Source organism: Dendronephthya gigantea, unplaced genomic scaffold (genome assembly GCF_004324835.1).
Source record: "Dendronephthya gigantea isolate DGI-Jeju-01 unplaced genomic scaffold, DenGig_1.0 000000F, whole genome shotgun sequence".
Lineage (NCBI taxonomy): Eukaryota > Metazoa > Cnidaria > Anthozoa > Malacalcyonacea > Nephtheidae > Dendronephthya > Dendronephthya gigantea.
In genome coordinates this window covers 6,793,929-6,816,464 of record NW_021163010.1, presented here as the reverse complement: position 1 = coordinate 6,816,464, position 22,536 = coordinate 6,793,929, and the positions used below count along the sequence as shown (strand labels likewise).

At 35.9% G+C, this 22,536-nt stretch overlaps 1 protein-coding gene across 1 annotated transcript; it reads right to left on the bottom strand.

Annotated features, from left to right (window-relative positions):
• Nucleotides 1-3,098: 3,098 nt before the first annotated feature.
• On the bottom strand, nucleotides 3,099-21,691 carry LOC114523197 (NFX1-type zinc finger-containing protein 1-like). Its single transcript, XM_028544061.1, has 25 exons — nucleotides 20,758-21,691; nucleotides 19,570-19,689; nucleotides 19,045-19,254; nucleotides 18,224-18,510; nucleotides 17,537-17,717; nucleotides 16,875-16,973; nucleotides 15,223-15,366; nucleotides 14,997-15,082; nucleotides 14,806-14,892; nucleotides 13,720-13,979; nucleotides 12,966-13,061; nucleotides 12,745-12,867; nucleotides 12,380-12,514; nucleotides 11,656-11,761; nucleotides 11,221-11,332; nucleotides 10,922-11,133; nucleotides 10,389-10,516; nucleotides 9,738-9,849; nucleotides 8,954-9,255; nucleotides 7,908-8,111; nucleotides 5,981-6,085; nucleotides 5,298-5,468; nucleotides 4,741-4,812; nucleotides 4,003-4,021; nucleotides 3,099-3,721 (listed from the first exon to the last, which is right to left on the bottom strand). Exons 1-25 carry the CDS (start codon nucleotides 21,363-21,365, stop codon nucleotides 3,438-3,440), a joined length of 4,263 nt encoding a protein of 1,420 aa, XP_028399862.1. The 5' UTR covers nucleotides 21,366-21,691; the 3' UTR covers nucleotides 3,099-3,437.
• Between the last annotated feature and the right edge of the window lie 845 nt (nucleotides 21,692-22,536).

Here is a 22,536-nt window from a genome sequence, read left to right as displayed (position 1 = left end):
GAAAGTCAGGAAAGCCGGGGGAAAGAGAACCCCCCTCAGTCTACTCCTCGCCCAAGGCGAGGGCATATTCGCCCTCTCGCTCTACTCCTCTCACACTCACAAATTCTCACTTTATTACCTTGTTCTTTTTCGGTTTATCCAGGGCTTGAACCATCGGCTGTGTACTTGGCAGATCATCGTCTTAACCACTACACCACCAGTTCTTGTGGTGAAAGCCTACACTCTTTTATTGCACTTAATCCTTTTTTGGAAGGATTTTTGACGAAACGTATAGTACCTTTTGGCAGGATCTCAAATGAAATAACAAATTAAAAAAGCTCACTTTAATGTTCATGATGAATTTTCTCGTCTAAAACGCACACAACTGTATCTTATTCTTAGCTTGTTACCTAATATTAGCCATTTGTGTTATCGCTAAAATAACATATATATGCAGATAAATGAAGTGTCTTAAAGCACCATCTTTCCGTAAGTTGGTTATATGCGGCCCAAGTGAAGCCCTTGGTTACGGTGCGATCGTTTTGTATTTTTAATGAAGTGAAGTCAAAGTAAAGTACAAGAATTAATAATGTATTTCAAAATAGGTTTAAAGGAAAAAAAGTACAAGTATTTAAAATAGCCGAACACCCATCCTACTGAGACGGGAAAGTTGATAGCCGTAAAAACCCGTCTGAATGTGAATTAGATCAGTATGGAAAATTTCTACGTATGATTAGTCGGGTAACGCGTAGTCATTACGATAACAATTGGGTTTATTTCCCGTAGCCTTGTTCCGTCCTTGACCGTGCTGATATTTTACAAACTCGTCTGATTTATCCGTCTAAATGCGAATTTAAGACGAGTTTCTCTTCCAGACGGGATTCCTTTCCAACTTACCCGACTCTTAATTTAGACGGAAAAGTTAGACGGGAAAATTCCGCTTGACTTCACTTCATTAAAAATACAAAACAATCGCACCGTAACCATTAGCTTCACTTGGGCCGCATATAACCAACTTATGGAAAGATGGGGTTTTAAGACGCCGCATACCTCTATGTGATATATTATAGCGACAACACAAATGGCTAATATTTGGTTACACGCTACGAATAAGTGGTAAAGACACAGTGTTTGAAATTTGAGAAAATAAATCATGAACATTAAAGTGAACTAATTTAAATTATTATTTCATTTGAAATCCTACCAAAAGGTATTATAAGTTTCGTCAAGGATCCTTTCAAAAAAGGATTAAGTAAAATAAAAAAACTGTAGACTTTCACCACAAGAACTGATGGTGTAGTGGTGAAGACGTTGATCTACCAAGTATACAGTCGATGGTTCAAGTCCTGGATAAACCGAAAAAGAACAAGGTAATAAAGCGAGAATTTGTGAGTGTGAGAGGAGTAGAGCGAGAGGGCGAATATGCCCTCGCCTTGGGCGAGGAGTAGACTGAGGGGGGTTCTCTTTCCCCCGCCTCTCCCGACTTTCAAAACGAGCTTTCTTCAAACATTTAATTGTGTTAGGGGATAGTTAGGGATATGTGAGGATAGGAAAAATTAGGGATAAGATAGGAGTAAATAGGGGTAAAGAGGTTTAAATGAGTACAAAAAGACTTAAACATTTTATATACTGTTTTCTCACCTATACCCTTCCCCCTTGCTCCGGGGGCCGAGGCCGCCCCTTGCTCCGGGGGCCGAGGCCGCCCCTTGCTCCGGGGGCCGAGGCCGCCCAATTACTAAGTCTTTTTGTACCCATATACCCCTCATTCACCCTATCTATCCAATGATTTCCCTAAAGATAATTTTAATTTCCAAAGATTAACCGAGTATAAACCTCCCCGGAGCAACATACCTACCATTTTTTTTTCTTTTACCGCCATGAGAAACGTACCATCCCATTCTTGATACCTCAGTCTTGTACTTGATAGTCCACGACTTTACCACAAGGCTAACTGGTGATTGTTGGAAGCCTACACAAACTTATTCTCCATAACCTTACCATGTAATATTAATAACGAAAATTTCCATCTAAAACGAGATTCGAACCTTCGACTGTCGATACATGAGACCAACAACTTGACTACAAGACGTCCAAATTTTCTGCTGATCGGCTATGATTATTTAATTTATTTTATCCTTTTCACGAAGTTCATAATGCAAAACGGTTATGGTAGGATTCGAACTATCGATGTACCACTTGGGAGACCATTGTCCTCGCCACCAGACTACGAGATCATGTGCTGAACGGCTATGATTATTTGATTTACTTTATCTTTTTCTCGGAAGACATAGTGAAAAACGGTTATGGTAGGATTCGAACCCCCGGTTTGGAACCCGGGAGGGCATTGCCTCACCACTAGACCAGCACAACTTATGGAATAAAAGTTAAAATGTAACATATAACTGAGCGATGATATCTCTAAGAGAAAATAAGCTACTCAAAACAATCGATCGCGAACTTCACTTCTTTGTATTGAAATTTATTGAAAATACTTAGCTTTATATTTCACAAAACAGCACTTAGCTTCATATAGGCCGAATAGCCAAAGCGGAATTGCCGGAATTGAAGTCATGATAATTTGTCTAACTGATATTTGATCGTCTATAAACAATTCGGGTATGTAAACCAACGGTGTATTGCGTTTTGCACTTGGGTCGTACCTTGAGTTTGGGTGCATGTAATGAACAATAAGAACTCGTTGTTCTGTTGTGAGCTGCATTATCACCATGCAGTTTAGCTGATATGACTATATTAGCAGTTCTGCATTAAATATGTTCTTTCGTTGAAAATTAAACTATTTACATCGAAATATTTCAGCTCAGTTGTTCAATAAATCGATCGTTTTGTTTTCCATTTTAAACTTAGCCACCGTTTAAGCTTAACGTCCTTCGAACAACCGGCCCCTGAACGATTAGAAGTATTTTAATTTATTGCGTTTAAATGACCCTGTGTACCTTTTGAAAGCTGAAAGTTTCGAGAATTAGTGTAAATGCAAAGTACCAGGGGCAGCCGGGCAGGGAATATCCACTCAAAGAAAAGCGGGGAACGAAAAGTATTGTTTACAAGGCTGTGCATGATAACAACAAAGGATAATAACGAAACGAGAAAGTACATTTGAATGAAGGCCAACTGATTCAAAGAGAGTTATACGAACAACCCACGAAGAAGATCGCAACTCGCAAGATGCATGAAACTTAAAGTAGCAGCTAAAACCGTTTTAAGATTACTATAAGATTAAGATCGCTCCGCGGAAATTTTGTTCAGCACAATTGCATGGATGAGTTTATATTAAAAGAAGTAAAATTTAAACTCGGACTTGTTATATTGAAAAAACCAAAAAACTACATTATGTCTAGGAAATTAAATTTGGGTACGTCGTGTAAATACATTGCCTCGGATCTATACATCCCAGGACTGAAAAAACAAGCGATTATAATTATTATAGACTTGTACACATCTTATGTGCCAGTTTGGAGATCATCACCGGCGAAAGTTTTAGATAAATCGTGTCTTCCCATTTCATCCAGAGCCTTGCGAAGTTCAACAAGCCATGAATTCCCGCTATTACGATTATTCCACCAATGTTTAAGTAGCTCATATGCTTGCCATGACGTATCACAAGGGCTATTCGAGGAAATCTCCTGTACTTTAGAATCACCAATGCCGAGAAATTTTGCTAAAATTTTCCGATCTGCAGGGATTTCCTTAGCCAAAAGTAACAAGTGTTTATCCATAGCTTCATCTATATATGTGTAGAATTATATAACTATATGATAAAGATCTTCATCACATAACTGTTCCTGTTATTAGTACCCTTATAGTCTCTTAAGCCCGTTTTCCACTAGGCGATTTTATTTGCGCGACGCGAAGCGATATCTGAAATCCGGTGATGTGATTGGTAGAATCGCTTCCTACTTTTTATCTGTTCGTGCGAATAAATTCGCCCAGTGGAAAACGGGCTTTACTGCACATCCTATGTAAGGTGTTTTCAGAGAATTGCTTTAAAAACCATAAATTTCTTACCTTCTTTTGACCTGCAATTCTGAAAAAAAAATCATAGTTTTTCATCTGTTTCGTGTTTAGGTGAATTTACTAACGCTATATGAGACGTATTTTAGGGCCAGCTTTTAGACTTAGCCGCTTCGGGTTTTGGGATTAGTTCAGGATTGGAGATTTGTTTAGGGAAAAGGCACAGGTGAAGTATATATTTAAAGAACAGGGGAATTGCATTTGAATGATCCCTCTGACAAATCATTCGTCTGAGTATAAACACACGACAAACTATATCTAGACGAACTATGTAGACGAATATGTCGTCAGACGAAACACATGAAGAAAGTGCGCGGGAATTGTTTAGAAAGTGCACGGGGATTGGAAACCAACCCCGTATTTAAATTCACTTGCCCAAACTCGTCCAGACGGATGATCCGTCTCCAGGATATAGATTGGGCCAATAATTTTATAATCATCTTATAACAAGAGCATGTGATTATTTTGTTTTCATAAGACTTTTTCAATACCCCAATATCCATTATATACGCTTTGTCAAATCTCGGTAACCGCGAGCTTATGTGAACAGCCCCTTATTTTAACACAGCAAATCATTTCACGTATCGTTTAAGCCATGCAGGCGCACACGATGCGGTTTTTGAAACGGTTTTCGGATAAGAAAGAATGTAAAAATGCACATAACCTATAAGAGTAAATATCTAAGTAAATATGCGAGTGTTCAAAGTATAATTATATGCAAATAAATCTAACCCTGGCAGATTCTTCTTTAAACGGGAACTTATATTTAACCAAATGCTTTTTCTCCAAATGTGATATAATCGTCTACAAATAAAAAAAAAAGTAAATCGGCCTGAAGCGAATAAGGGCAAGTATATAATTTTACCTTGATGCAGCTAGGGCATGAACTTGAAGTTTTCATTTGAACTTGAAGCGCAAGATTTTTTTATAAATAATTAAGCGCAATAATATTAGTCGCGCGTGTTTAATTAAACCCTTCTTTAAGTACTATAACACATTTCTCTGATCAACTTTAACATATTATGTAATTATTATGCAAATTAATATGGTATAAACCAAGTCAACTCACCTTAGACCAAAAGGGTTCATTAAAAATTTAAACGGTTCCATATATAACTTATGTCCTTAGGCTCGGGAAAAAAATGAAAGCAACATAAAACAGGCGTTTTCACCCATGCAGGTGTCCTCCCACAAGATGGTAACGGAAAGAAAGTTATGAATATTGACGAATTGCGCTCATATGAATATTCTAAACATATAACGTTATGACTGAAATTTATGAAGCTGACCTCCCATTTATTTGACGTGCGCCTGTAGGTGCTGGCGTTTCCAAAGATATACAATGCACATTTTGCCCTCGAAATTGCCACGCATATGCGGTTTGTTTGCTTAAAGAAACCGATGCTGCCATCATCATTGCTGCGAACCAGAGAGAGGAGGATCACGTTGTTCTCTTCGCCCTGAAACATGTACACATTTGAATAACCCGCATGAAAAAGTGCAATATATAGTCATCTTCCACTAAATTGTACTCATAGTTCAGGCAGGTAATGCAATAATATACATGCAGTATATATTAACTGAAAAATCTCACTACCATAAAACGAAGCAGATCGAATCCACTATCCTTTAAATTTTTGGAGAGAGTATGCCCTAAACCCTCTCAAGTGGTTTAACTTCAATTCTTTGCGGATACCACACAAACTTCAGGCGATGCATTAATGCATTACATTGATGCAGAATAACATGAACTAACCAGCTATTTTTGTAAGCAGCTAGGTTGTTTGCTGGGGGAGAATGCACGAGGAGGTCGAATTCCGAAAAATACCCTGTGCGGTCCTGAACTAGGATCATTCGTTCTTCGACTTTAATTTTAAAGTTTGGCAACTTCTATATCAAATTGCATCAGCCAATGCTATGTGGTATTTGTCTATACAAATTATATGGGCCGAACATTCTAGAATCGACATACCTGGAAACTGTCCACAGTCGTGATATGGATATCTTTTAATTTGGTATAATACTCGTGGGTGGGGTCTGACGACGATTCTTCAAATTTAGCTTTCATCTTCTTAACCTAACACAAAACATCATAATCATCACCCGATTTGACCTAGGTTAAGACCCTGTCACACTGTTGCGTATGATAGGAACGTATGAGTCGCGAATTGCCAAATCTATGAGATCAAACTGGTATTCAAGAACAGCTAACTCCATCCTTCATCCTCGAAGGTACAAGATGATATGATAGAATCCATGCAACATAAAATTATACACAATAAATGACATGCTATATGTACCCTTTCTCATAACGTTTGCAATACGCTGAGGATACGACGAACAGGCGTTAACTATACACTAATTGTAGGGTAAATGCGTTACTTAATCGTCAGTCATACGCTAAGCCTTCTATAGACCTTAAACAAACGTCACACATAGGTTAGACCTTCGTTACCGATGCGCTATCAACACGTTAGCTGTACGACACACCTACTCATTTGCGTATGATTAGCGTACTCGACCTATTAGTACATTTAGCGTTCTTCTGCCGTATTCAGCGTATGACTAGCTTATCTTTATACCGTATAAACCATACGTCCAAAATCGCTCAATATTTTTAAGCATGCTTAAAAAATTCTCTGCCTCGGCCTATACCAGCGTATGTGACCGTGCTTGGAACGTGTATAAATTACGCACGACGTACCCCCAGCATATTTCAGCGTATTCCGGCGTATGCGTGATATAATACGCTGTTTTATAATGTATGATATAATATGTTTTTTATTACAATAATTTATAATACGCTGCCATACGCTAGTGGGATAATGCGACGCAACAATGTGACAGGGCCTTTAACTGCGGTTTTTGTTAGGTTATTTCTGGACAGTACGGTAACTGCATAATAAAATGATTTCATTTTTAATTTGCCTTAATTTTGAACGCTAATTAAAAGCCTGAAACACGCCTAAAAAGGATTTTTAAAGTTGCCACGATTAACAACTTTTTCATGAATATAAGTAGAAGATATAACGTCGGTTAATAAATAGAAGGTGTAACGTCGGGTTTTTTATTGTTCAATTAATGAAAAGGAACAATTCCAATGTAATAATATTATATTTAATCAATTCCTTTGGAATAAGCGGCATTTATTTATGTGGGGCGTTTATAACGCAAACAAAGAGTTCTTCGATGTATATTTATAATAATTATTTTTCCTACTTTTTGGGACATGATTGTATATTTCAAGCTTTTCGCTGCGTTTATCGAATGATCAATCCTCCGCAATTTAACAATTATTTAGTATCGATAGGGTATTTATAAAATAACATTTATAGTACGCGCGTGTTGATTGGTCGAGAAGCGTGTTTCTATAACTGTATAGAAACACGGGAATTTTCCCGCCGAACTTGACAAGCGAAGCGATGTAATGAGAATTTGTAATTGAATCGAATTATAATATTTGTACAAAATCTTTTTATTGAGTTATATTATAAAAGAAATATAAAACATTTTTTCCGGTGTTTCTATACAGTTATAGAAACACTTGTGGGAGTTTGGGAGAACTCGAAATAACGTGGAAAAACTCGCCCTATACGGGCTCGTTTTCCCACTGATTATTTCTCGTTCTCCCAAACTCCCACGCGTGTTTCTATAACTGTATAGAAATACGGAAAATGTTTTCTATTTCTTAAATATTAAACATTTTATGAAGTGCTTTTATGGTTTAGAATCGTCTTCGCTTCAGCTCCTCAGTTCGTTGCTAACTAAAAATGACTATATAGCTTCCCTGCCTGCGGGCTAAATATCATATAAAGCCGACGTCCGCATTATCCAATTATATATGCATGTGATTACACAAAATAAAAATAAATCACTTGACATGCATAAATAAAAAATACCTGGCTACTGTAGGGACAAAGCACTGTGACATCGTTAGGGCAGTATTCGTTCTCCATCAATTTCTTAGCGACATTCAACACTACCTCAATTTCGTGTGGGTTGTAAAAGCTGTTTGACCCTTTAATCTTTTTTTCTTCTTTGGTGTGTTTCACAAAAAATAGACTCTTTCCAACGCAATCGGGTGGGTCATTATCGTTCGTTTTCTGTCAATGAGAAAGACAAATTACTCCCAAGAGAGCTGCGAAACTACAGTTAGCTAACTACAGGGTGAGTAAAAAACCCCTGACACCTTTGAAATTCAAATTAGCTGCGAACCTATGGCTGGACTGAATTTGACAATTCCCATTGTGTACAATCAACAAGACGTGGTTAATTAATGCGAAAGTGTTTAAACCAATTGAACTAATTCAACGTTCGTTTTTATTCCAGAGCTTAGAATGATTTTAACTCCCAAAGGGAACAAACTTTATGTTCAAGGTTAATTAATGGGTTCACTTATTTGATATGCTTCGTATACCCATTAGATATTTTAGGCAACTTCTTTCACATTACAGCCGATTACAGACACATTGTAGCTAATTTGAATTTCAAAGGTGTCAGTTTTTTTTTACTCACCCTGTATACAGGGTCTTAATATTCTAAAATTCATATTGTTTATAAGCTCAATAGATTTTATGCCCCTGGGATTTTAAAATGGCTTCTAATCGTACTGTTCAACTGCAATGGTCAAATCAGCTAAACTAATAACGGTGCAGCTAACAACCGAACAACGAGTTTTTATTGTCGTGCATGATAACTTGAATGCTAAGTGTCGACCTTGTAAGATAAATTGTAAATAAAATTTTACTCGTTAAATACTTTCAATTCAGCTCGTTGGTTTACGACCCGACTTTGTTTACCAACGATTGTGCCGCTAGAATATGATTACAAGCTTTCTCGCATTCCAGGGGCCAAACGTCTTTTGTGTTGTAGAACAAAGAGGATATTCATGAATATTAAGTGGTTGCGTTTTTTTTACTCACCCTGTATATAGCTCGTGCCTTACCTCAAAGTTTGTTTCTAAATTCTTGTATATATCTAGTGAGCGAAGGAGATCAGCAATATTGTTTTGCATTCGACACTGTTTCCCCAGCTGCTTAAACGGCATTCCGTTGTTTATTAACCTTTCAAACATGGAGCAGTCGAGTTTTTTTCCTCTCAATTGGTAACAATTTATACGAGGCTTAAGCTGTTCCTGATCTCCTAACATAACCAGATGTTGGATGGTGGGAGGGAGAACAGAGAGCAACTGGCCTTCTATTATTTCTGCAGCTTCTTCCACAATCACAGCACAAGGTTTAAGTTGATCTGAGTTTTTTAGTTAAAAAAATGGCATTAGAACAATTTTTAGTTAGAATTTCATTCCCTGATTGAATATGACAAGTTCCGAAATTCGAACCCTATCTTTATGACATATATAATTATTTTTTTTTTGAAATTGCATGGTAATTGGAAACACGAAAATAGCATTTATAGATCATGACTGCTGCTCGTTGTAGAGATCTGCTCTTAATGAGTGCAATGAGCTTAGTTAGTTTTAATATTTGTCTCTTTGCATGCCGCTTCAAAAGTTGTTAATAATTATCAATCTATAATTGACCCTAAAAAGGTTATTTGTAACTGCCGACGTTAACTCTTATATACATACGATATACGATATAGGCCATATTTTGAGATAAACTTTTCTTCTCTTTTGCATATTTTTCTTTAAATGGGAAGAATGAATACACTGTTGCCAAAGCCAATCGCAACTGAACGTTGCTATAGTTAAACAAGGGAGAATTACATACCCAGCAAGTGCAATCGAATTGCTGCCCCTGTAACGGTCATAACAATAACATCGTATTCTTTTAATGTGCTGACAGTACTGCAATCCAAGTATTCCTGTTGGCGCTTTGCATTCTGAAATAAATTCTGATCTTATTTTTCTTCATGCACAATTTAAGTAGATTCCAAAACTGCATACGTGCAACACGTGGAATCGATATTTATAGTTCCTAGGCCGCGCGGAGCGCCGTGCGAGATAGGGTACTAAATCCGGCCGGAGTTAAAAAATACACCCAGGAACCAGGAACGCAAATGCGAATTTGAAGCAGTGAGCTCTATAGATAATATATATGCAGTAAGGAATTAGTCGCTAAAAGTGACAGTAAAAGTTTCGATTATATTTTTTTGCCTTGTGCACTTAGAACTAGCTCGCGCGCAGGATGAACAGGGACCTGATGTTGCGAAAACTGAAATCTCTAAATTTCTTGAATATATATATATATATATATATATATATATATATATATATATATATATATATATATATATATATATATATATATATATGAAAAGAAATGAATAATGTAAAACACGAATATATGAATAAGTCCCTCCCACTTATGAAGCTGGCGACGCCACTTATAAGGCCTAAGTTGCTGTTAAAATGCACATACCTTTTCGTACAATTTCACAGTTTCGCTAAAACGACGAACTATTTTGCGCTGTAAAGCAAAAATAAAGTCAACACGTTCATCACCAGATAATTCCCACAAATCGCGTTTGTTGAAGTCTTGCTGCTCTCCTGGAAAATAAGTCAGGGGAGCTGAGTTAGTATAGAATGTCTAAGCATTCACTGTCAAATTTTCTGTAGAAATTGATAATGAATTTGACACCATTTGAGTTCGCTATATTTGTAAATGTAAAAAAAAGTTTATGTTCAGAGGAATTCAATGATCATGTGAATTATTTCATCCCCGAGGGGACTAATTCCGCCCGAAAATTAGGAATTACAGCAGGGTATTGTGACAGAACATGCATATAGCTGTTTTCATAATATTTTAATTATTCCTAATCTCTTTTGAGTATTTTTTATTTTTTGTCTGCCTGTTTAACAGCTTTCACGAACGAAAAAACTTTATAAATTAGCATAATGATCGAGATTAGGTTTATAAAAGCTGAATGGTTTTCAAATAAAAAACGGCGATACCTTCATTTTCTTCCCGCCCGAATGGGATGTACACATTTCTAATCAAAGGTTCATCATAACCTAGTTTCTCATTTTCGCTTGGTGTATCACAGTTTTCTTGAGTAGAATCGCCTTCTACAGCATCCTGCTGTCTTTCTTGTGCTGCGATCTTTACGTCTATTGCATCAAAATCCAAACATTCTTGTTCATCGTTTGTTGATTCTGGTAGAACCCTATATTTATAACATGGATTTGATAAAATACCAGTATATATCAAAAATATTTTTAATGCGCAGTTTTTGTAAACACGTATAGTTTACCTGCTGTCTTCGTCATATCGATTCGATTTTGGTTCCTTTTCCCTGCAATTTTCGAATCTTTCTTGAATTTCATCACTTTTCAGCCATTTTTTCAAACTTTTCTTCACACTTGCTACGAATGTGACAAAACATATCATACATGCAATACACAGCTATATAGTAATATAAGAGTTTGCAGGCATGCACTTATAAGTGCTTAAAAATTTATCAATTTATCGGCTTAACTCGGTCTGACAGACATTTCTTTGAGATGTTTTCGATATGATTATTGGGTTGTCGTTCTCAGCTGTTCATGACATTCCGTTCGGAATTAACTGAGCGAACGGCAAACCCGATCGTCGTTTTTTCCCTGTGGTTGTCTGCGGTTTTTATCGTTCGACCGCCACCGAACCGCAACCGCAGTGTTAGGTTATTTCTGGACAGTACTGTACAAACCTTTTAATTCTTCGGGAGGAGCAGTATTCGATTTCCATTGTGACAAAATATCGTCGACCTGAACCTCTGATTTTAAAAGCGACTTAATATTGTGCTCTGATGCTGCCTTTAGTGAGTTGAAAACATATAAGAAAGAAAGAAAATGAAATGGTGACGCGTATACTATTTTTTATAGACCCGAGATTGCTGCAATAATAAGCTGTCAAAAAGGCAAAGTAAATTTCTTTTCCAAACATATATCGGTATATAAATAGGTGATTTTTTATTGTATCTGTATAAATAGTTGTCAAAATGAAGAAAAATCATCAAAAATCACAACTAATATACGATTCAGTTGCACCCGGTCAAACGTTCTATAATTTACGAACGAAAGTAAATATTTTGGACACAATATGGATTTATCGTTATTGCATGAAACGAATATGGATTTATCGTTATTGCATATAACTGCATGAATATGCTACTTGGAAACGAGATTGATATTTCAGGGGTTTTTGTTGTCTTGAGAAAAATCATAGTGGCTCAGTGCTATAGCAGAATCCCACACTTTTTTTGCTTCTCTTGTCACGTCGCTGGGGAATGTTTATATAGCAACGGGCATCAAATTTCATTGTTTCCCTAACGGAAAATTGCGTAAACATAATGCAAGCCCCACCCGCGTGAATAGCTTGACCAATGGAAAATTAAAGCTCGGCCCGGTCTAGCGACAAGATTTTACATTTACCTGTAAGAATGTTCGTGTAGAAAAGACCGTTAAACACTGGAATAGTGTTTTTAGTTCAAACTGGAAATTTCTTTTTCGCTCAATGATTTCGTTGTATGTCTGCCGTAATTCGTCATCAATTCCTCTTTTGGGTGTCTATATATTTGAAATTATATAAATGACATATGCATAAGTCAAGGTATATATGTATTAAAACTTTCTGGGAGTAAATAACGGAAAATGGCTATAGAAGGGGCAAGGTAGAATTTGAAGGGGGGAAGCATGGAAAGAAATTAATTTTACCTCACAGCTAGAATTGAAAAATCCCTCGTGTGAGAATTTCTAATCCGTCAAATGATTTATGTATAAGCATGTATATATCTTACATTTTTAAGATTTATCCTATTCAGGTTCTCGTTTCCTGCCTTGCCAATGCGGATAACTTTAGGTGTATACTCTAAGCATATCTCCAAAAAATGATCCAAAGCGGAATTCTTGTACGTCATGATCTAAAAAAGGCAGAAATTATGCCACTTACGATATTGTTTAACCGAGCGTGGTACATTATGTAGCCTGCAACGAATTTCATATTAATTTATATCCTTACCAAAATTGGGCCTCCGTAACGCTGCTGAATTCCCATTGAAAGCATTAAACGTAAAATCTTTGCACCCAAATAGGATTTTCCAGTGCCTGGGGGTCCCTATAATTATATTGAACAGTCAATTATTCAATAAAGGCGGATTTCCACTTACAGCGAAATCGTTCGCCAGCGAAATATTAGCATATTTTCTTTTGAATTTAAACAGCATAAATAAATTAGTGCGACTTGAGTGTTCTCAATTCAAAAGAAAATATGCAAATATTTCGCCAGCGAACGATTTCGCTGTAAGTGGAAATCCGCCTTAATGCTTAAAAAAACATATAGAATTACAAAATAGCTGTGTTTATATACTAGAGAATAATAAATCGTCTGGACGAACTTTTGTTAATTCTTCTGCATGGTATAATCGGTATATTTAGATGAATTAATAGCTCAGACAAAGTTAAAGTTAGCTAAGTTCGTCTGTCAAGACGGGTTCATCCAGACGGATAATTCGTCTTCAAGTATAAACGGAAGCAAGACGAATTTCCCCAAATTGTCAGCAAAATGCATGGTGGAAAACGTACTTCGTGGAAATCACTTTGCCAGTTACTTTGTCGTCGGCCTCCTCTCCGATTTCTCGGGCAAAGGTTAATTCGTGTTCAAGACGTCAAACATTTATAATGCAAGTATTTCGTCTAGACAAATTATTCGTCTCTTGTATAAACACATCTATTCTTACTTTAATGGGGAGTATCACACATTTACCATAATTTACCTGTATTAATGACACCTTATACTTCAAAAAGTCCTCAACTGCTATCATTTGAGTTTCATCCAGTACACTTTCTGTTGATTCTTTCAGATGTCTAAACTGTTCTATTGGGCTAAGTTGCTCTTGTTTAGAAAAAGAAAAGCCATTTTTGGGTGGCTTTTTGAATATAATGCTCCAGTCACATTTCTGTTCCTTGTCCTGTGTATATTCAGGTGGTGAAGGCGTATTTGCAAAGACCAGTTCACGAACGAGAGGCACGTTACCTATAATAAAGCTATGTAGTTATAATGTGTGTATGAGAAATATTTCATTTAAAAACAACATTTAAGATCATTTCAATATCTTCGGACAAAAGCTATTTATTTTATAGGCTGTTGACCTTGATAATTATACACGAGACTGAATATGGAAAGCGCGCTCTCAAGAATGAAGTGAGTAACAAATTATATAAGCTAATAAGAAATCAAATGAAATGCTGTTTGAGTTATCTCATAATTATACAGTACATTCCATACAAGCATCAAAATCATAGATATTGAAAGGTGTGTTTTCACCTCTTCGCAAAGAAAAAGTAATTTGAAGTTTATACTAAGAACAAATATCATTCGAAGAAGTTGTTGCATACTGCATTGTTGGCTGGGTGTTTTTCCCCCTTTATGGACATTGACATTGTGGATTAGTTATTATTAGAATTAATAGGGCAAGAAATCATCCTGATTTTTATTGTTGTTATTAGTATAGGTTAATAGCATGCATGCACGAATAAGTCCTTCATTTAAAGATCGACCATTGATGGACAATTGATTGCAGAGCGTCGCTGACTGTCTGCATGTGCTGTCTGCGAGTGATAAAAACCTGGCTGAATTAAGGAAGTTATACAAAAACGGCGAACAATAAAACAAACTGATATAATCCAATAATGCAATAAAAACAAAAAAATATTTCATGATATTACAAACCACAATGCATATATTGTAGCAAAAGTTTGAGTTCGCTCGTTCTTTGGTCGAGAAGTAACGACATGCATTATTGAGATTCAGGAAAACCTCAAATTCCGTAACTCGTATTAATAATGATCAACTGGTTTACCTTTGTTATACATTTCTTTTAGGCGATCCATACTAGGACCAAATGCGCGGTAAAACGTTGGGCTTTCTGCCATCAAGGCATGATTACCTGAATTAAATTGATGCAAAAAATTGCTACAGTAAAATAATGTATAACTGCAGATTAATTAAGGCGATGTTTCACACGCATGTTATCAGTTAATCTGAACTTACCCTTGTTTGTTATCGCTGAAAATTGTAACAAAACGTCGCGGGTTTCTTTCTTATTTCGGTCGGAACACAATCTTACAGAGACCGTCCTATATGGAAAATAACAATTCGCTTAAAATTTATGTCTGTTACATTATATTAAGTCAAGCACCGCTACTTTTTGGGGCACCATGTTATGACACCTAGTATTAGGAAGATTAATATTTACACTGAACTATTTTCGTCTTACTTTTTGTGTGAATTCTGTTGATGTTCATATTTTACCACTGTAGCCCATATTAGACTGTCAAAGCATTTGTTCAGTGAGATGCACAACAAGCTGCCGTAGAGCATCTCGTTACATGTAGTTTCGGCCTCGTCTTCAGCCTTCGAGCTAGAAATTTATCATAGAAAATTTAACTGCTGCAAAAATGTGGACACACTTTGTGGGTACTGTATACTTCAACTATTTTTGTTTTTTATTTAGAAAACATCTTTTGGAACACGCAATATATACTTAACGTTTTAAAGGTAGACTCGAACAAATGGTCAGGTGGAACAAATTTAATAAACGAGTAACCAAAACGTGATATGACAAAAACTGAGACGAAGCCAAGGTTTTTATTCAGTGATATTCCGCATTATTATATTTTACGGAGCCTGTAGCAATGCCGGATTTGCTATTTGAAAAAAAAATTAATAAGTTCACAACAACAAGGTATATAATCATCGCAATTATTGCTACTCTGGTTTAATCACATGCAGTTGTTTAATTAATGAAAGCAAGCACCACACAAATATTACATTCACGACCCAACGTTTCGGCACTCTGGTGTCTTTATCAGGGGTGATCTACATACTCTCAACATGACTTCATCTATCAATCAGATGTAAGCCATAAAAAGTCTGTTGCAAAAACTTTGTTTCAAAGAGCTGAATCGTTAACATCTAATAGCGTTGCCAGGGCAACGAGCGTGATTATGTCCTCAATGTGCTGAACGGGAACAATTATCCACGAAACTTTTTAAATTATTGTTTAAAAGCTCGTATACCCGGCGACTATAAATGTAATTCCACAGAGTGATTCCTCATAAACGGGCTTTGTACTAGTCCCATACATTTAAGGAGGCAGAACCAATCAGGAGAAACCTGAATAATTGTGGTTTCAAAGTTGCCTTAAAACCCTTTCGACATTGGGTGATATTTTCGGAAAAACCAAGGATCGCGTAGCGACTGATAAGAAAACTCCTGCTGTATACTCTATATACCATGTGGTGCACGTATTGCGAGAAAGAATATCTGGCGAAGCAAAACATCAGTTTGGCACACGTCAAAGGGCCTTTTCGAACTTAGATAGTTTAAAATCAGCCTTGGCGGAACATGTGTGTCAAACAAACCATATAACATTTCGTGGAACGAAAGGAGTTATTTGGAAGCCTGGCATACTAATGCGAGTCTTTGTGCCCTAAACAGGGATGACGGAAACTATTTGCCAAAAGAATAATTACATCCGATTGATCGATGACGCCATGTTGAGAGTATATAAGGATCAAAGTTTCAACATCAGATCACCCCTGATGAAGACACTAGACCGGAGTCGAAACGTTGGGTCGTGAAAGTTAATCTTTGTGTGATGATTACTTTCATTAATTAAATCAAAGTAACGATATTTGCGATCAAAAAAGAAATTTGTTGGAGAAAATATATTTTTACGAACGCAAACAAATATCTCGAGATACTTTTCGAAAACTGGCAATGCAAGCAACCTTGGCATACTTATGAGAAATAAAGCTTATTTATAGCTGTTATATATGGAGATGTGGCACTTATAATTAGAAATGTCAGTAGATATTACAAGCGCTTAAAAACTGTGATCACGGTAAATAGGTATTATTTTTGTACCTCTCTTTTTTCTCTCTTCCATAGCTGTATTCCTCGCAACACAATACAAGAATAATTTGTGTGTTATGATCAGCAGCAGTGATTGAGTTCAACGTTATCCTTTGAAGAAAAGAAAAGAACGAATTAATGAGTACACTTGAGACAGGGTATAAAAGTGTACATCGGTCGCGTTCATTATATAGGTTCTAGCAGTGATATTAATTATTGCTAGATAGTGTCTATTGATATCTTTCCGACATTTTATATTCTGAATTTTTTTTACTTTAAGTTTAAATTTATATGACTTTCGAAATACACGACTATCACTGTTTTGACTAATTTATAAAAGTGCAGTCGTGAGTGTGATATCCCCGAAGAAAATATTCTAGGACCAGTCTTGTTTTTGGTGTTTATTAACGAGCCATTCTTTATGATTATATCCTGTCAGACACAAAGTATATACTTCTATTTCAGTTATTACTGGATTGCAGATGAATTCAAAATCTTGCAAGACTTGCTGTCTATGGCTTGGCTGTTCTCATTATTAGTAAGTACAAATTGTAAAAAGAAGGCATTGTTATAATTTTATTCTATATATAGTTTAAACCCTGCATTTTTCTCTCAGAAATGGTGTGGAATTGTATTACGGATCTAGTTTATAAAAAAATTATTTCATATTTTACCTGTATAATTTCATTTTCTGTGGATCATAATTCTTCTCCAAATTCCGAAAATTCTGAATGCCAGTACATAAATCCCTGAAACATTCCTCGCGAAGTAAACGGAAATTTATATCAAAATACTGCTCTACGTTGTCGTACGGTTCATTATGCTTGATAGGTTGCAGACTTCTGACATCAAGTTCTACGTTTGAACAGAAACAAAAATTTAAACACCAAGTTAAAAAATGATTGACTAGAAATTAACTAAATAATTATATGTAATTATATGATTTATGAAGCAACATGCATAAGTGAAAAAATAATGCTCGAAATCAAATAGTGCATCGCTATAAACGTTATATTATGGGGTTCAATAGTTTTGCTTTGAATATATTCTATGACTATATAATCTATTCTTCCTATATTATCAGGCAGGCTATTCTGAGTCAAAAAAGAGTTGTATGAATGTGCACTTATCATAATTACGAGCACCAGACACCCCTATACTGTATAAATGACAGGAAATGGCAGACGTTTATAAACATGCAAGATAAGAGCCAAATTTTAACACTAAAATGGAATAAGCCGATAGCTTACTTAGCTCTGGCTAAAACCCCAAATAATAAATGTTTTTACACTTATACAAGTAACGAAATAAATACTATATATAGCACTAATAGCAGACTGTATCAAAGTGGATAATATTACTGGTACAAATTTCCTTTTCCGTTGGAATAGTCGGCAATTCATTCCACGAACAATTAGTGGTGTCTACATCCTGATATCCTGCCACTGATTTTGCCAATATCATGCCAAGATGTACCAAGTACTCTATGCCCGGACAAGTTGAGTTTTCCTCTGGTCCTCCGTCCTTTACGCTAATTGTATGCATTAAATCAGCTAAGTACTTGGCAACCTTGAATATTTTGGTTGCAGTTTGTGGGGAACACTTCATAATATTTTCTAGAAGTGGCTTTAAAACGTCAACATCTTTACTAAAAAATGAAAAATATAACCAGGATTACAGGCATAAATTTTCATCACCAAGCCCAATGGTATAATATCTTCTACCTAAAAATTTTATATATAAAGGAAAATATTGACATTTTTAATATTCTAAATAATTTGCAGCGCTGATGAATACAATATATACTCTATATACTTCATCTCAGTTTGCAAATTGCTTAGGAAAATGACTTCAACAGTGAACACTAAATCAATGCACTAGGCATGTGTTATGTAATGAAGTAATTTTGCTAATAATATGATCTTTAATAATAATCGTAACAATCGCTGGATATAGATAAGAAGCAAAGTCTATTAAAGTAACCTATGCATGCCTATTCCGTTTTCTAGTTCTTACGTGAGTTTGTATTAAGTCAGAAATAGTGTAGTCGTTCGTTTAGGGATGCAGTCTGAAGATGACCGCGATAGACCCAAGTCATAAGCCCAATCAAAAACGTTATAGAGAAACATGCATCCGTACCGGTTGTATCGTGCATGATGGCAGCAAGCAACCATGAACATACCTGTGAGCATTATTTTCAATGAATTCTGGCAAAAACGCGATAAAAAATTTCGATGACGAAAAGTCTTCTAAAAAATCTTCACAGGTTGACGAACTTGTCTCCAACAATTTCTTTGAGAGCAATAAAGATAATTTCATAACATCTCGTACACATTCCTCATCCTTAAAAAGCTCTTCGTCATTTTTTATACTGTCCCAGATTCCAGGGCATCTGCAATTAACACATATTTTAATGGAGATATATGATTTTATTATATTTAATATATCCTACATTTATTACTATACAGCTGGAATAAGGGCCCCAAAATTGGAAAGTTTAATTAGTAGTTGCGAAATATTGAAAAGTGCAAAAAATCATCGCCGCGTGAAGTTGGTAAATTATTTCGCGGAAAAGAGGTTTTTTTAAAGAGGTTTCTTGCGAACTTAATTATACAAAATTTTATACGTACAAGTATAATAATGAATAATTCTTAAATAGTACTACAAGTAGCTACAACTGAATTAATGTAAGTGAAGATATAGCTACCTTGTCCTCAAAATGTCAAAAACATTTAAACAACACTTCTCCATTTGGATAATGGACAATAGATTCTTTATGAAGATGCCTTTAGCAACTCGGTTTTTTTCTGAAGATGGCCCTGTAGACCTTTAAGATAAAATCGAAATAAAAAATTTACCATGATTGTCCTTTCGACAACCGGGCATGCAGATCTTGCGGATTAAAAAAAATTAGTCGCCAGGCGGGACAAAGCGATGTTGAGGCGTGGGGGATTTAGAAAGCAATTTGCAATTGATTGCAATAGTTTACAATTTTTATTGATCTTCCAAATATGTACAGGAGAATTCAAAGGCTATACCTTAGGTGGAAATACATTATTCAATCCTAGACGTGTTTTTTAAAGTCAAAAACCAAAGTTTTGAATAATTCAATATAGTTGATTATATAATTTGTGATGTTCAGCAGTAATATGAGAAAGCAATAAGCTATTTCTGATGTATTTTATAAAAAAGCAGCTAATTCAGCTTTGCCATATGTGTTTCACGTTCGCCGTATAAAATTTAATGCTTGAACGACTGCATACACTGCCACTGGCCTGCGTTCAAGTATTAAATTTTATACAGCGAACGTGAAACACATACGGCAAAATTGAATGACCTGCTTTTCTAAGGGGCTGTTTACATGAGCCCGGTTACCCGAGATTCAACGAAGCGTGAGAGGACTTTGAGTTATTGAAATAAGTCTTTATGACACCATACAAGCACATGCTATCGTTGTGGTGATTATACGACTACCAAGATCATGTTATCTGCTCATTTCAATACCTCAAAATCATTTCACGCTTCGTTGAATCTCGGGTAACCGGGCTCAACCGGCTCATGTAAACAGCCCCTAAATACATCAGAAATTTTCTTACATTGCTGCTGAACATCACAGGTTTTTTGCAGAACGTTTGTAATTTAGCGAAAATGCCGCACACTTAAAGATAGTGGAGTTAAAACACAAACTTTGTTGGCGGTTTGGCGTTTGCCGTCAAACTAAAGGTCTCTAATTTAGTGAAAAATATGCAGTGAAGGCTAAAGTTAAATATCCGTTAAACATGTTTATTTATAATAGTTACGTAGGACTATACTCTATAGGCTATAGTCATAGGTATATCTAAAAAAATTCCTGGTGGCGGTGCATGCGTGGTATATAAAATTATACTTTACGTACTTTAATATGTAAACACTGTATACGTCTCCTAGCGAAGTTTGAGGAACGATTTGAACTTCATCTCCAGGATAAATAAGCTCGTAGCGGGGACAAGAAATATTTTGGACATCAATTTTTCTTTCCTCGGCTTCGCTTTTACCATTTTTCGCAAGAATCACATAAAACGAGTTCTCGCATTTACAAGTGACATACCATGTCTGTTTCTGCTTCTCGTAGGATTTCACCGATCCTTGACCAGATACCTTCGTCTGAGAAATGCCTTTGGTCATGGGTTCTTGATCGAAATATTTACCCAAGAGAATTTCGTCGACTTCATCTTTAAAGTTCAAGTCTTCTTTACGACTTAATTCGTTCTTCAGGTCCTCAATAAAAACATTTGCCAAATCGAAAGTCCATTTCCTGTTTGTTTCTGACAGCAATTTCCATTTCCTGACAGCAAATCGATACCGAAGTTTGTAAGAAGGTCCAGAAACTGGTAGCTTTATACCCTTTTGGAACACTTTCAGAGTGCTTCTGATATTTCTCTTTATCTTGGCACGATCACTGTCTCCTTGAAGGCTGCTTTCAATTAGTTCAAGAAGAGATTCTGATGTATTACTTTCTGACATGTTTAAGATACTTGTAATCCAACACAATATTGGACTACTTTTACGAATCCGAGCAGAGCCAATTTGCAAAATTGCTCTCAGGAATATTATTCCATGCTAGAATGGTGAAAATACAAGTTGCACAAACGATATTTAATATAACAGCAACGCTTTGGTTTTCCAGGTACTCTGCTGAACATTTCGTGGAAAAGCCTGAGCCCGCACTCTCTGACCCGCTGAAGATGAGTCTCCCATTCATGAATTATTACTCAAACATGAACCAGCATGGCACAAGATAGTGCGGGTATTTCATTTCATTGTGACATTTCTGCAAAATATTGTGAATTATTTACAGCATTTGCATGTCATTTAAAGAAAAGAGAAGAACATTAAAATGATTGGTATTTCAATACCGCTGAAAAAACTACAATAGCGCTAATTTAACATCAATTGTAGTAGTGTGGAAGTTCGACAACAACGCCTGATTACATATTCCGTAAAGTGAAAATAAATAGAACGAAACGAAGAACAATTGCGTTAACTTATTCATCATTCAAATTTTCGGAACAGCAATAGCAATAAATCAAACGACATTTAGCAAAGAGAAGTATTCATTATTGTAAAGGTGTACAAAATAAATATTAGAATTCGCATTCTATAATATTTGTCTGTTCACAAAACAGCAATATATGTGCAGTATGTTTTATCCCTGGATGTGTTCTCTTGCAAGTAGGTCTGCATGCTTAAGTCTGCCCCATGCTGTACATTTCGCAATGGTTAGGCAGTCTATCAAAATTTGTTTTTGAAATTCAACGTTTCGAAGTGAACGTCTCCTCACGTGTACCTTTATATCTTTTGTTTGTAAATAATGTATACATATAAGAACGCAGAAAGAGAGAACTTTGTGTTAATGAATATTTCTTTGCGCTAAATGTCGTTTGATTTACTGCTATTGTTGTTCCGAAAATGTTAATGATGAATAAGTTAACGCAGTTGTTCTTCGTTTCGTTCTATTGATTTTCACTTTCCGGAATATATTAATATACAATAAGGCGTTGTTGTTGAACTTCCATACTACCACAATTGATTTTCAATCAGCGCTATTGTACTTCTTTCAGCGGTATTGAAATACCAATATTTTAACGTTCTTCTCATTTCTTTAAATGACATGCAAATGCTGTAAACAATTTTA